Source organism: Rana temporaria, chromosome 7 (genome assembly GCF_905171775.1).
Source record: "Rana temporaria chromosome 7, aRanTem1.1, whole genome shotgun sequence".
NCBI classification, from domain to species: domain Eukaryota; kingdom Metazoa; phylum Chordata; class Amphibia; order Anura; family Ranidae; genus Rana; species Rana temporaria.
This window is the reverse complement of record NC_053495.1, coordinates 151,479,489-151,495,486: the sequence shown is the minus strand read 5'-3', so window position 1 is coordinate 151,495,486 and position 15,998 is coordinate 151,479,489. Positions and strand designations below refer to the sequence as shown.

General features: G+C 38.6%; 1 protein-coding gene across 1 annotated transcript in view; it reads right to left on the bottom strand.

Moving 5' to 3' along the window:
* Positions 1 to 15,998, bottom strand: part of LMX1A (LIM homeobox transcription factor 1 alpha) — a 142,970-nt gene that overhangs the window by 120,989 nt on the left and 5,983 nt on the right. Inside the window, exon 3 of the mRNA XM_040360153.1 lies at positions 14,807 to 14,993. Within this exon, the coding sequence (XP_040216087.1) occupies positions 14,807 to 14,993 (187 nt within the window). The remainder of the gene's footprint in view (positions 1 to 14,806; positions 14,994 to 15,998) is intronic.

The following is a 15,998-nucleotide window of genomic DNA, read 5'->3' as shown; positions in this document are numbered from 1 at the left end:
TTGATCATTTGTGGTTCCTCAAATTTTTTGCCCATATCCTGTCCCCATTTTTCTATACAAGCTAGTGTTCCCTGTGTTTCTAGTTCTGTTAATATTTTGTAGATTTGTGATATACCATGTTTCAGGGGCTTTTCTATACTACAAAGTTTTTCCATTGGGTTTAGTGCGTTTGATTGGTTGTGGTAAGGTGCTTACTAAATGTGTTAATTGGAGGTATTCCTATTCACTAAAGTGCTGATCTCCTTGTATCATTTTTAACGCTGATCTTGTTTTTATTTTACCCAGTGTCATTATATCCTTTAGTAGTGTGGATCACAATTGCTTGCCTAACCATGTTCCATTCCCCGCAAGTGGAGTTAATGGTGAATTGGATTTCCATTTTTCCATTTTTCACGCCGTTGAATTGTGTGCCATACTTTGAATACATTTTTAGTTATGCTGTGTGTTTCTGTGTCTAGTGCAGTGGCGTATCTAGGGTATGGCAGCCATGGCAAGTGCCATGGGCGCCATATGACGGGGGCGCCGATGAGTGGCTGGGCAGCAAGGCACTTACCAGGGTCTGAGGGTCTCTTCTTCCCTCCTCCCGAGCATAGGCAGGACCTCCTTTTCAGCACCTTTGCTAATGGACAATGGCAGCGCTATCCCTGCTGCGTTCAGCCACAGCCCTTCTCTGTTCACGCAGGCTTTCCCATTCCATCTGGTCGGATTGGCAGTGCACAAAGAAGGAGGAACATCAGTTTCTCCCTCTCCTCTGTGAAAACTGAGGCCTTAAGTGATGCAGTTTACCTGGTCTTGGAGTGCAGAGGAGGGATCAGGGGTTTAATAAACCCCAGATTTCTCCATAAAGAGGATATGTCACTACCAAAAGTATCGCAAGGGATGATAAATATCACTCGTTTTGCTAGCTGTTTTTTTTGTTAAGGTTATCTGAAAGATGAGTTTCAAATGTTTCGATAGGGGCGCAGTTTCAGTGCTTGCCATAGGCGATATTTTCACTAGATACGCCTCTGGTCTAGTGTTCTTAGTTTTGGAGGTATCCAGATGTTTTTATGTAGGTATGTCGTACTTAATGTGTCTTCCATTTGTACCCACTTCTTTTTGGTGTATGGATCTGCCCATTCTGCTAGTTTTGCTAATATAACCGCTTTATAATATCTCTGTACACCTGGAAGTGCCAACCCCCTGGGTTTTTTTTTAAAAGGACTCTGGTCCTTTTACCCTGCCAAATATAATTTAAAAATAAAGTTTTGGTCACCTTAAAAAAGCTTTGGGGTATTTCTATTGGGAGTATTTGAAATTCGTAGGTTATTTTTGGTAGGATCATCATTTTTAGTACGTTGACCCTTCCTATGCATGAGATAGGTCTCCAACACAGCTATTATTTCAGTGCAGAATGAACAGCAGTGTCACCCTTCTAAAGGAAGTTTAGTAGTAGGATCAACAACTAAAACTATGTCACGGGGGACAAACAATGAATGCTTAGTAGTACTATCGACAGACTGCATCATATATGTTTTTTCCTTTGACCATATTACTACATTAACTAGCATGATTGCTGTAGTCTTCCCTCAGCATCAGTGTTACATATTTGCTTTAGTCTGAAAATAAAGCAGTGCAAAGCCTGAAAACACTTGTAACCTTTAAACCCAAAAGAGTTAGCAGGAGCGTCCGGAGACAGTGCTTCTGCTGGGGGATTGTGAAGATGACAAAGGTTGCAGCCACAGGGCTGACACCCAGCAGGGGCTTCTGATTATGGCCCACTTGGACATTCCAGAAATAGCTCTTGTGATCCCTCAGAGTTTACACAGAAGCAGATTCAAAGAGCTAATTCAAACTTTAAGCAAAACTATCTGTAGACATGAATTAAAGTACTTCGAGAAATGTTCAACATCTCGAGAGGGAGCTCTTTGAACCAATAAATATAGGTCTGCATGTATATGTACATACAGTCAGTAACAAAATAAATCCCATATGTCCTCAGATTGACATTTATCGGGTTCCTTATGAAAAGACACCTTCTCGCTGCATAAATACGATGGTTTGTTGTTGTTATCAGCCCTATCAGAAATAGTTTATAGTAAGTCGGCAGGAATATATGTAATACATACACGTTCACAAGCAAATGTCAATTTATTATAAAGATCCTTTTTGTATTCACTTTGTTGACTTTGTAACCTTATTTAATTCTCGTTATTGCTGTTTGTATAAAATCCATACATTTATAGTATTACTTTGTTATTTTATTTTGGTAGATCAGATCCAGATTCTTTTAACAGTTTCTGGTTCCTGCATATGAGTAAGCATTTTTTTTAAGCAATTCTCCTCCCGTCCAATCAGGAAGCATTTCCATAGACCTTATTGGACAGGGAGTCTGAGGCCTCGTACACGCGACTGGTTTCCTCGGCAGAATCCATCAAGAAACTTGGTGGGAGAGATTTTTTGCCGAGGAAACGGGTCGTGTGTAAGTTTTTCATCGAGGAAGCTGTCGAGGAACTCGACGAGCCAAAAAGAGAGCAAGTTCTCTGTTTCCTCGACGGGAGTCTCAAATAGGCTCGTGGAGTTCCTCGTCGGGCTGGTTTCCGATGAGAAACTCGAGCGTGTGTATGCTAAGAAACCCGCACTAGCTCAGAATAAAGTATGAGACGGGAGTAAAAGTAGCATTTGTAATGGAGATAACACATTTTTAAGCTGTAACAGACTGAAAAGTGCAAATCGTCTCTTAACAAACTTTTACTTAACACGCAAACACATGAGATTAGCAAAAGCAGCCCCAAGAGTTGTGCCAGTGGAATCGAACTTCCCCTGTCGTTGTATGTGTTGTATGTCACCGCGTTTGAGAACGAGGAGATTTTGTCTTGACAGTGTGTATGCAAAGCAAGCTTGTCGAGTTCCTCGACAAGCCTAACAAGGAACTCGACGAGGAAAACGATGTGTTTCGCCCGACGAGTTCCTCGGTCGTGTGTACGAGGCCTTAGAACTCCTGTCCAATCGGGTCTCAGTCAGGACCCACTTCCTGTTCAGACTGGAAAAGAAGCAATAGCCCCAGAGCGAGGGGCTGTAGCCCAGATCCATGTCTGCCTGATCTGCCCCCTTCCCATCCATCTCCTGCGGGGGGGGGGGGGATCGCCAGATTTCTGTCCCTCTCTTACAGGATGGGGGGGGTTTGGAGTTGGCTTGCTGCCCCCCTCAAATATTGAGCACCAGCCACCACTGATAGAACCAGAAACGCTTTGGGTAGAATGGAGACATCACAAACGTTATAATATTTGTCAACATCATGGTTGTATATTGAATTTGTATTGTTGTATACCATTTCACATGTATATCTTTTGTAATATGTAATATTATGTAATAATAAAATATGATTTTTAATTAATTATCTTTGGTGAACAGTTTGCCTTTAAAGTCCCGTATCCAAGTGGGGGATACTTTGTCTTCTCGCTCAATCAAGTGGCCAAAGAGTCCAAACGCAGAAGAAAGACTGGGAGAAGACAGAAGCCTGTGACAGAATGTAGCGCTGACATCATAGCACTGGAGGGGCTCACATGCCAGGTAAGTCTACCATAATGTGTTTATAAATGCTGCATGCTAGCACATTATGGCTAACCTCCCCTGGAGCTCGTTTTTTGTGGAGATTTATTTCTGCTATAAGAGAGGTTGACGTTTTGGGGTTTCATACAGTTGCTCTGCATTATTAGTGAAAAATATATACTTAAAGGTGAGGGAATGCATGGCAGTGCAGGTAGCAGCATGTACACTCTGGTGATTGCTCAGGTCTTTTCACTTATTATAATTAGACGGTGTAAATACTGTCCTGTGTTTGTGTATCTGTAAAATTACCATTTTATTTGTGTCCTGCCAACAAAATTTACAGATACAAATATAGAATTCTTCTGTACATAAATGTCCAGTTTACTGAAGGAGTAATGTTTACACTGCTCTGTATTTAATTAAAAAATCCTTCCTGGTCCAGGGGATTTATTTTATTTTAAGTTCCCTAAACTTAATTGAGTATCTGAAATTGGATCACACCAAAATTAGTCATCTACTAAATCATACTTAACCACTTCAGTACCCACCCATAGTCAAATGACGTCCACAGGAGAGATCTCCCATTCTGGGTGTGCGTGCCCGGAGGCCGCGATGTCCACCGGGCACCCGCGATTGCCCGTGATCACAGCAGGACCATGAATCTGTGTGTGTAAACACACAGATCCACATCCTGTCAGAGGTGAGGAGTCCGATGTGATCCCAGTACAGAGGAACACAGATCGGTCTCCTCCCCTTGTGAGTCCCCTCCTCCTACAGTTAGAATCACTCCCTAGGGAACATATTTAACCCCTTGATCGCCCCCTAGTGTTAACTCCTTCCCTGCCAGTCACATTTACACGGTAATCAGTGCAGTTTTATAGCACTAATCGCTGTATAAATGTGAATGGTCCCAAAAATGTGTCAAAAGTGTCCAATATGTTCATCGCAATGTCATGGTCACAATAAAAATCTCAAATCGCTGCCATTACTAGTAAAAAAAAAAAAATGCAATAAATCTATCCCCTATTTTGTAGATGCTATAACTTTTGAGCAAACCGATCAATATACACTTATTGATTTTTTTTTACCAAAAATATGTAGAAGAATACATATCGGCCTAAACTGAGGGACAAAAATATTTATTTATTTTTTTAAATTGTGATAGTTATTAAATCAAAAAGTAAAAAATATTGTGTTTTTTTCAAAATATACTGCAAAAAATAAAAACCGCAAAGGTGATCAAATACCAAAAAATGAAAGCTCTTTTTGTGGGAAAAAAAGGACGTCAATTTTGTTTGGGAGTCACGTCGCACGACCGCGCAATTGTCATTCAAATTGCGACAGTGCTGAAAACTAAAAATTAGTCTGGGCAGGAAGGGGGTGAAAATGCCCTGTATTGAAGTGGTTAAAGCAGTTCTCCTGGAAAAAAAAATCTTGTAACTGCTGACTATTAATATGACAATTGCGCAGACATGCGACACTTTACCCAAATAGAATTTGTGTCCTTTTTTCCCACAAATAGAGCTTTCTTTTGGTGGTATTTGATCACCTCTGAATTATTTTATTTTTTTTGCCCTATGAACAAAAAAAAGCCGACAATTTAGAAAAAAAAAACACAATATTTTTTACTTTCTGCTGTAAAACACATCCAATAAAAAAAATGTATAAAATCAAATTACTTCATAAATTTAGGCCAATATATATTCTGCTACACATTCTTGGTAAAAAAAATCCCAATAAGCGTATATTGATGATTTTGCGCAAAAGTTATAGCGTCTACAAACTATGGAATATTTTTATTTATTTATTTACTAGTAATGGCAGCAATCAGCGACTTATAGCAGGACTGTGATAGTTCAGTGGACAAATCGGACATCTAACGTTTGACACTTTTTGGGGACCAGTGGCACTAATACAGTGATCAGTGCTAAAAAAATATACACTGTCACTGTACTAAGGACACTGGCTGGAAAAGAGGTTAACATCAGAGGCGAGCAAAAGGTTAAATGTGTTCCTAGGTTGTGCTTACTCACTGTGGGGGAGGTACTTTAACTAGGGTAAAGCCAAGATCGGTGTTCCTGCTTTGCAGAAACGACAATCTGCCGTGTTTACATAGGCAGATTGTCGTTCTGCCTGTGTCCTGTATAATGAGCAGGTGCCTTTGTAAACAAGGTGGATCCCCATTTTGACAAATGACATGACCAAGCCAAGATCTACTATTCCCAGTGATTGGGAACAGTGATCTCTGTCATGTCCCTTCCAACCTATCCCCTCTACAGTTAGAACACGCGGAGGGAACACAGTAAACCCCTTCATCGCAACCTAGTGTTAACCCCTTCCCTGCCAGTGTAATTTTTACATCGATCAGTGCATTTTTATAGCACTAATCAATGTAATAATGTCACTGGCCCCCAAAAAGTGTAATTTGAGGTCAGATTTGTCTGCCGCAGTGTCGCAGTCGCGCTAAAAATAACAGATCGCCGCCATTACTAGTAAAAACAATAAAAATTCCCTAAATCTATCCCGCAATAACTTTTGTACAAACCAATCAATATATGTCTATTGAGATTGTTTTTACCAAAAATACGTAGAAGATTATATATCGGCCTAAACTGCAGAATAAATATGTTTTTAAATTTTTGGGGGATATGTATTATTAGAAGTAAAAAAAAAAATTAAGGGGGCAAATCCTCCTGGGGCTGAAGTGGTTAAAGAGGAACTAAGGAAGTAAAAAATGTAAAAACATTCAAGTGGGCAGATTCTCTCTTTCGCAATCAAACAAACCTGCTAGTTTGCAGTCTTCTTTAGTTATGCCTCAGGCCTCGTACACATGACCGAGTTTCTCGGCAAAAAACAGCAAGAAACTTGCTGTTTTGTTTTTTTTTTTGCCAAAAAAAACGGTCGTGTGTACATTTTTCGACGAGGAAACTGTCGAGGAACTCGACGAGCCAAAAAGAGAGCATGTTCTCTATTTCCTTGACGGGAATGGAGAAAATTGGCACGTTGAGTTCCTCGACAGCCTAACAAGGAACTCGATGAGCAAAACGATGTGTTTCGCCCGTCCAGTTCCTCGGTCGTGTGTACGAGGCCTCAGTTTCAGAATTAATAATCTCCCATGCGCATGCGCAGGAGGTTGCGTCATCCTGGCCCAGCCATTCAAGATGTCAAAGATCCCAGATGAAGACTGGGCCAAGATGTCGGTGCTGACAGGAGTAGTTGTATATAGACTACAGTTTCACTTTCTCTCTTACTTTATTTTACATTTTAGTAAAGTCAACGTGAAAATAAAACGTACTTGATATCTAAAATTATAAACATAAAAACGCTGACTGTTCTTAAGCATCAAACTACAGGATGTCATTCATATTATTTCCTTCTACAGGCATAAAAATACTAAGGACAAAAAATATTATTACTGGGATTAGAATTTATGGCTTAGAATTTTGCAACACAATTCAGTATAATAAATCTCTTGGGGCACTCCACCATATACCAAGTGATAATGAATTTTCATTGCAAACTAAATTACTTTACCCGGCGGCAGTTTTTTCAATAATCAGAAGACAATTTTCAACTAAAAATTAGCATTTTATACAGGAAAGGGGGTCAACTGAGGAAATATATCAGAAAGAGAAGGAAAAGGATAAAAATAAGGAAAGGGTAATATATGGAAACTTTAGGATGAATTCACATCACATGCATTAAAGGGGAATTTACTATAACCAACAGCCAGAATCTGAGGAAGCTGTGCAAGGCAACAAATCAGCTTCTAGCTTTTATTTTTAAAAGCTAAACTGGACAAGTTGAAATTAGAAGCTGATTTGTTTATATGCATAGTTGCTCTAGATTGTGTCTGCTCAAGTTTTAATCAATTGCTCTCAGGTGTTTAGCATGCATTGGCACATATTAAAAGAGAAGTATGGACTTAAAAAATAAATAAAAAAATTGTATACTCACCTAGTTGGATGCAGCATCAATCCGATGCTGCATTTGTTCCCCGCTGTCTTTGTAGTGTGTACTGAGCTGTCAAACACCACTAATCACTCAATTCTCCCCCTCTGCTCTGACCAGAGAGCAGTGACTGTCAGTCAGCGTCTCTCTGCTCTGGAATGCTGGGCTGTGGAGGGGGCTGGAGGGGCCGGCTCAGCCTCTCAGTGGATAGCTGAGAGGCTGAGCCAGCTTCCAGTCAAGGAATCTGGGTGGATCCATATTGTCGGGATCTTTCCCGAGTCTGGACCAGTTGAGTGCTGACAGCCAACTATGGATTTCAGCCCGTTGTTGGCTGAAAATGGTTCACAGCAGTGTAGAATGAACTGCACTCCTGTGACCTACAGGAGAAGTATAGCCAAAAGAGCTCTGGCTATACTTCTCCTTTAAATGTACATTTGAATAGCATCAGGAAAGTCTCATTCTCGAAATTGGATTTCTACTATGTGAATGGATGAGGTGCCATCACCTACCCATCAATGTACCCATATGTACAATGATGCGTTGACATCCATTTTTAAAGGCCCTTTCACATCAAGTTCAATGGGACTGTTTTAGACACATTTGCCAGTTCAAAACATTGTAAAAGCCTTGTTCCCTATGGGGTTATTTTACACCACTGTGCTGTGCTGGTGTGCACTGAGAAAAGTACAGCATGCAGTACTTTGCTGTAAAAAAGTAAAGCATTTTTCTCACTGCAGCATGGTGTGATGCAATCCATCGCATCACGCCATGCTGGAACCAGTAGAACACAATGAAATGTCACTTATGACATTTTAATAAAGTTCTAGCAAAATAAAAGTAAAAAAAAAAAAATTGCTTTGGGCTTGTTTTGAGCAAAGCACCCCAACGCAGCCCAACATCTTGGGCCTTAAGACACAGCCCCATATAAGTCTATTGAGCTGTAAAGTAAAGGCATAGCTAGGACAGTGAGATTTGTGGCACGGGTTGTAAGCAAACACCAGAGTCCAGGTCCATCAGAGTAAAGTGTTTATGTATCTGTGGAGGAAAGAGTGGGTTGGGTAAAGTCAAGGCAAAGGGGAAAAGTGCACTTATCCTTTAAATTCTGTTTGGCAACTCTTCCCTTGAAACCCAAATACAAGATGCCCAATTCATAGTATTTGAAGCATTGGAGATAACAGAAAATATAGACTCTCAGCATCTAGATTCTAAGTTGGCAGAAGACCCTGATTATTATGGCTTTGGAAACACATTCAGTACCCTGGACAGGTCGCCACATTTATATAGGTGCATTAATAAACGGATTGGTGTAATCCACATGCTATAGGTAGAATAGGCACTACAGTATAATATTTGACAGGTATTCTTATGAGAACTCAAGTCATTGTAGCAACAGAAATATTTTCCCTCTAATATAACTATTTTTATATAGTCATGGTTCTATGTTAGCAAATTTCACTAAATAAAACTTGAAAGGAAACAATATTGTATTTTCTTCAAGCTCAGAACTTGACATTAGCTTTATAAAACTTTTTCACCTATAGATTTATACATTTTCATTTTAGTGGCTATCTATATATTCACTGGCAAGATTACGGGAAAGAGTTAATTTACTAAGGGCAAATAGGCTAGACTAGTACAATTCTGTGAGGGTGGGTGTGAGGGGGTAGGGTGTCAGGACAAGTGTGATCATTGAAGGAGAGCAGACTCAGTTCCAAGCACAGCTAGATAACGGACCATGCTGTGCTCTCATGCCTAATGTGGTCAGTTTGTAGTAGGAGAGCAGAGGATCTGGTAGGAACACCAGGGATTTCGCACAAAGGAAGCAATACAAAGAGAACAGGATACATTTTCATACAAGTATATGTTACAACAGGCACATATCAGGAATACAAAATATTGGGTTAACATTTTCTTTAACTCTAAGGCCCTATGCACACTGGGCATTTATCCATCGGTACATGAATTTCCGGTGGGCGGAAGGCACAGGTGTCCCATCCAGCCCCACAGTTTGCCAAACTCTATAAGAGGCTGACAATTGCTGAAGTTGGACAGTGCTGCAGAGTGCACTTAGCTGTATAGACGTTTAGGGCAGTATGCACAGCAGACTTCTTGTGTTCCAGGCATTCCTCCCTGGGTGCATACTATCCTAACCGTTTGTACAGTTAAAGTGGAGGTCCACACAAAAATGGAACCTCCGCTTTTCGGAACCCCCCCCCCTCCGGTGTCACATTTGGCACTTTTCAGGGGGGAGGGGGTGCAGAAACCTGTATAATACAGGTATTTGCACCCACTTCTGGGCATAGACTTCAGCGGGAGTCACGCCCCTCCCCCCGCTGTCTTTTGGGAAACACACGGGTCCCAGAAGACAGCGGGGACAAGTTAGGATGCGCAGCGAGACTCGTGCATGCGCAGTAGGGAACCGGGAAGCCACAGCGCTTCACTTCCTGATTCCCTCACCGAGGATGGCGGCGAGAGAGAGAGCTGTACATGATGTCGTAAGCCTAGGCTAATGACCAGACAAGAAACAGAAAGTGGGCTGTATAAGGTATTTACTGGCAGAAAAAAAAAGTTTTACTATTGAAAGTTAAATTAACAAGGGCAGAAGATTTAATAGATGAAAAGTTGAAAAAATTACTGAAGGTCCGCTTTAAATCTCTAGCATGCACTGGGTGTGTTTAAAAATGCCTCTGCTGTATCATGAGCAAACGTGTTAGATATTAACCACAAATAGGACCGAGATGGACTGGTGCAGAACAGCACTGAACGCATGAACAGCTGAAGTCCTATTAGCATAGATTTTGCTATCTGTATGCAGCTAAAGGTTTGATATTCCATTTTGATGATGAGTACCATTGAAGTTAAAGTTCCACTATACCCACACGATATAAATCCATCAATAAATGCTGTAACTCCCACTTGCTGTTCATACTCACTCAGAGCCAACTCCCTCCCTCCTCCTCCATGCCCACTAACCAGCTAAATACAATGGGGAAGGATATTGCATGTAGATTGATAGAGAATTCACCTCCCCTTTATTCTAAGACACAGGCTAGAGGGGTGTGACCCAGACTGTGGCTAGCAGAAATCCGCTCACACCATGTAATTGGCAAAGAATAATAAAGATTTCAAATATAAATTTTTATAACAATTTAAATCAGTTTATAAATATTAATTATTCTTTTTTTTTTTATCATGTGATCAGCAGCAACATGGGCGGACTGACAACTCATGGGGCCCCCGGGCAATAGAAGATTATGGGGCCCCTCTGGCTTACCGATGGCCACCACGCCAGGAGGCAGTGCAGAGGCAGGGCAGCTAAAATCTTGGGATATTCACATTAAAAGCATGTCAGTTTCGGACATATCAGGGACAGATCTAAAAAAAAAACAGATTTTTACATACTGTCCCTGGTTTTACTGAGCCTGGCAACCCTGATGGGGCCCCCTAGTGGCATGGGGCCCTCGGGCAGTGCCCGAGTGACTCAATGGTCAGTCCGCCCCTGAGCAGCAAAGAACTAGAAGCTCCTCCTGCTTATGTTTCCCTGCAGACAGTCTGGAAAAGAGCTGGGTCATGTGACAGCTGTATACCAATTAGGAAAAAGATACTTAGATTTTTTTTTTTTATAATTACAGTGCCATCATCCACATACAGAAATAGAAGGGATAATGTATTTTTTTTTTTTAATATAATTACAGTACCATCATCCACATACAGACATAGAAGGGATAATGCAAATGACATGTATGTTTATATGTCGTATGGTTTTATATGTATGTTTATTTGTATGTTTTTAATGTAAATTAAATAGTGTCTGTTAAGAGCCGGTTCACACAGAGTAGACTCGTCAGGTGACTTGGTCGCCTGACAAGTCACGTCCCGTTCTGTACAATGGAACCGGTCTAATTGGAGCGTCTCAAGTTGCTCTGACTTAGAAAAGGGTTTCTGTACGACTTTGGGACGACTTCAGGGCGACTTGCATTGACTTCAATGCAGAAGTCATTTTGCAAGTCTCCAAAGCCTCTGAAGTCGTGGGCAGCTTTCCTTGCCGAGTCGCTTGGCAAGTCGCGCTGCCCCAGTGTGAACCAGCTGTTAGTATCACTTTAATATCAGCAACAAGAACTTGAACATGCAGCAATTCACAAATTAGAAGATAAAACAATGTTACACGTAATTCAAATTCACTCTAGGTTAAGCCAGGTATATCTTTTCTATGCAACTTTTTGGGGGAAATTTCAATAAAAAACACAAAAAACATATGATTTCTGCTGCCAATTGTGATATTTCTTGATATGTAACATATTGTTTCAATGCTATTCTGTCATTATATACCTACCTGGCTAAGAAACCTCCAATTGTATCAGTATCTGCCATTCTTTGATCTATGGACCACACTTAAGCCTCGTACACACGACCAAGTTTCTCGGCAAAAACCAGCAAGAAAATTGCTGAGAGATATTTTTTGCCGAGGAAACCGGTCATGTGTACATTTTCGTTGAGGAAACTGTCAAGAAACTCGACGAGCCAAAAAGAGAGCAAGTTCTCTATTTCCTTGACGGGAATGGAGAAAATTGGCTTGTCGAGTTCCTCGACAGCCTAACAAGGAACTCGACGAGGAAAACGATGTGTTTCGCCCGTCGAGTTTCTCGGTCGTGTGTACGAGACTTAACATTTCAAAAAGACCACAAATAATGCAGGGCCCAGGGAGCAAAGATTATACATATTTATTATACATTTCTCAGCAATGTAAGTATCATAATGACATGTCAATGATGAATTGCAAATTGTGGTTGATTAACTAAAGGAGTAGAAGATGCTCATCTAAATGTATGTTCAATTTGCAAAGTCTATGGTAAACCTATGTTAACTTGAGTCCCCCATTATTAAAAATAATATTTTTTCTAAAACAAATTTGACAGATTAAAATGAACACAGCTTTATGATATATAATATATAATATAATATATAATAGAATATAATATAATATAATATAATATAAGATAAATATGTACTAAGCTCAGTAATCCTTAACTTTCACATTTATAATTTTCATTTACTTTTCTCAAATGGACAGTCCCTACTCCTTTAGTAAATGAATGCCACTAAATCAAAGCCTTTTAACATTTTAGTAGAAAGCTAAAACTTATCGAAAAAGCCTCTAAATATTCTGGGTCAAAAGTCACCCTTGACTAGTTCTTGCAGTTCCAGGTAGCCTAATAACTGAAATGACTGACTTCAGCAAGAAGAGGGAACTTGGTGACCTTCCAGCAAAAATATTCTACTTGTACAAACTCTAATCCCTTCTGGTGTAAAAAGAAACAAATAGTGATCTTATCTGATGTAAGATTGGGGAAATACACCCTAAAATTGTCTCACAGCTGCACATCTACAATGTACAATACAAATATCCATACTGTTATTGCAGCAATATTATAGTGTATATATATCAACTCATATAAACCATAATTAGTTTTACATCTTGCTAAAATGATATATATCTAGACGTATATATATATATATATATATATATATATATATATATATATATATATAGATATATCTAGGTTTTATATATATATATATATATATATAGATATATCTAGGATATATATAGATATAGATATATTTTATATATATATATATATATATATATATATATATATATATTTATATATATTTATATATATATATATATATATATATATATATATATATATATATATATATATATATATATATATATATAGATAGATAGATAGATAGATAGATAGATAGATAGATAGATAGATAGATAGATAGATAGATAGAAGGGATCTGAAAGAGAAAACGAATGCAGGTGTGCCACATCCCAATGAATATTGAATAAAGAAATGGGGGAATCCCTGGGGGCGGGACTTTAAAAGGCACTACCAACAGAATGGAGAGGATTTATGAAAGTATAACAAAGTTGTACAAAATAACTTTGTTATACTTTCATACATCCTCTCCATTCTGTTGGTAGTGCCTTTAAAGTCCCACCCCCAGGGGTTCCCCCATTTCTTTATTATATAGATAGATAGATAGATAGATAGATAGATAGATAGATAGATAGATAGATAGATAGATAGATAGATAGATAGATAGATAGATAGATAGATAGATCTATATAGATATATATTTATATATAGATAGATAGATATATCAATTTGCCATCAATAAGAAGATTCTGTTGGTAGTGCCTTTAAAGTCCCGCCCCCAGGGGTTCCCCCATTTCTTTATTATATATAGAGATATAAATATACATATCTATCTAGATATAGATAGATAGATAGATAGATAGATAGATAGATAGATAGATAGATAGATAGATCTATAGATACATATATATATCAATTTGCCATCAATAAGAAGATTCATACGAATATATGTTTTTTTGCATACAGTATAATGGATAGATAGATAGATCTATATATATATATATATATATATATATATATATATATATATATATATATATATATATATATATATATATATATATATATATCAATTTGCCATCAATAAGAAAATTCATATGAATATATGTTTTCTTGCATACAGTATAAAATGGGATCAAACTGCACAATGTATATAGCACAAGTAGAAATGATTCAAAATTATTCATTATTAATGAACTAATCATTATTGATTATAAAAATATATTCTACATTAATCTAGGTTATTCATGGAATCATTATTTTTTACAGGTCAGCCTACACAGTAGTACATCCAACAAAACACAAAAGAAACCTGATCTGCTAAAACACTTCTTATATTATGCATCATGGTGTTTTCAGGGGGTGAATTGGTCTGAATTGTCAAAGAAGGAACTGAATACAAAAAACAATGCCCAAATGCCCATAAACATGCACCATGCATGTCTGTATTGCAATGGGCTCACTTAACACAGTTTTCACACAAAGATAATCATTTTTATTTCAGCTGTGCAATGTTAAATAGGCTTAGCTGACAATAACTGTCACTTCTTTTGAAATAGGGATCTGGTGTGTTAGCTGAGCCTATTGTTTCTTATGTATAAAAACAGCAGGAAAGGTGTGTCTCCTGGCAACCAATCAGATTGCATCTGTCATCTTTCTGGTACCAGGTACAAATCAGGTGTACACAGATGTCTACCTGGCTGCTGTGGGTCACATCCCCAGCTTTTTCTTAGGCAGTGCCATATTATTATATGTCATCATAAGGTCACACACTGCTCTGATGCCTTATTGCACAGATCAAGTCGCTATTCCAAAAGAGCAAAAGCTGCCATTGATACAATAGGAGCCTTATCTGGTTTGTAGGGACTTACTTTTCGTAGTCAGCCCTGCAGTAGAGTTTCTTGTCTCGATAGAAGCAGCTGCTCTCCAGGGGTTCTTTGCAGGCACAGCACTGAGCACACTGTTCATGCCATAGACTGTCACTGATCCTCAGGAGGAAGCGATCACAGATCGCCCGATCACAGCCTTCACACACCCACTTCTGATCCAGAGCTCGTCCTGCCATAAAAGAGGACAAATTCATAAGTCACCACTGCTATACACCTTCTATACAAAATCGCCATCATCAGATCAGATGTATGATCAATATGTTGGCTCTATAAGCCTCCAGCCAGCAAGCAAGTCGGGCCCTTTATTCCTCCACAACCCTCCAAAAGAAAGTCAAAATCAATAAAGAAAAGTCATTAAAGAAAGTCATGAGTTCGATCTTGTACAATATTAAATAAGGTAAATTATTCGATCAATGGCTGATCAGATTTGTCGACTATTCATGTTGCTAATTAATTAAAAAACACTTAAAGCATATTGAGCCTATTAGTGACAATTTCGTAAAAACGGGGAATTGCTATGATGTTTATATTTTTATAATGTTGTAGACTTGATTTAAATGGTATAAAAAAATATCCAATATAAAAGTGTGATAAGTGACCCCTTTTTTTTTATAAGATCTTTATTTCACGTATTTCTCCTGCTGGAATACAGACACCCCCCCCCCCCCCCCCTCCATCATTGTGCAATAAATACAAAATCATGTAATAGGACAAGAGTGATGAAAAACAATCCTTTTGTGTGTATCTACTTCTTTTTCCATAAATGTTATTTCTAAACTTGTTCATTTAGAATAGTTCGCAATGTAAAGTCTATGATACATTCCCAGAGAGTTGGTTACTTAAAATTACTACTATACAATCTCTTAGAACTACACAACATTTATTTACTGCAGCCGTTTATTGTTTTATATGTGATTGCTTCGGGTAAACTGTGTATTTCATCTAATTATCCCATTTATCCCATCCATCCATCCTCCATATCTCTGCTGAGGCTCCTGAATGTCATTGTTCCCTTTTCACTGACCCCAGCTGTCAAAGTGACTTTGTCTTGGAATCTCAATAAAGTTGACCCCCTATAAAGTATAGTATATAGATAATGCTGGGAGTATATCAGTGTATTGTGGCCATATCTGGATTTATCTACATATATCTGCTTCCATAATCATTCACATCA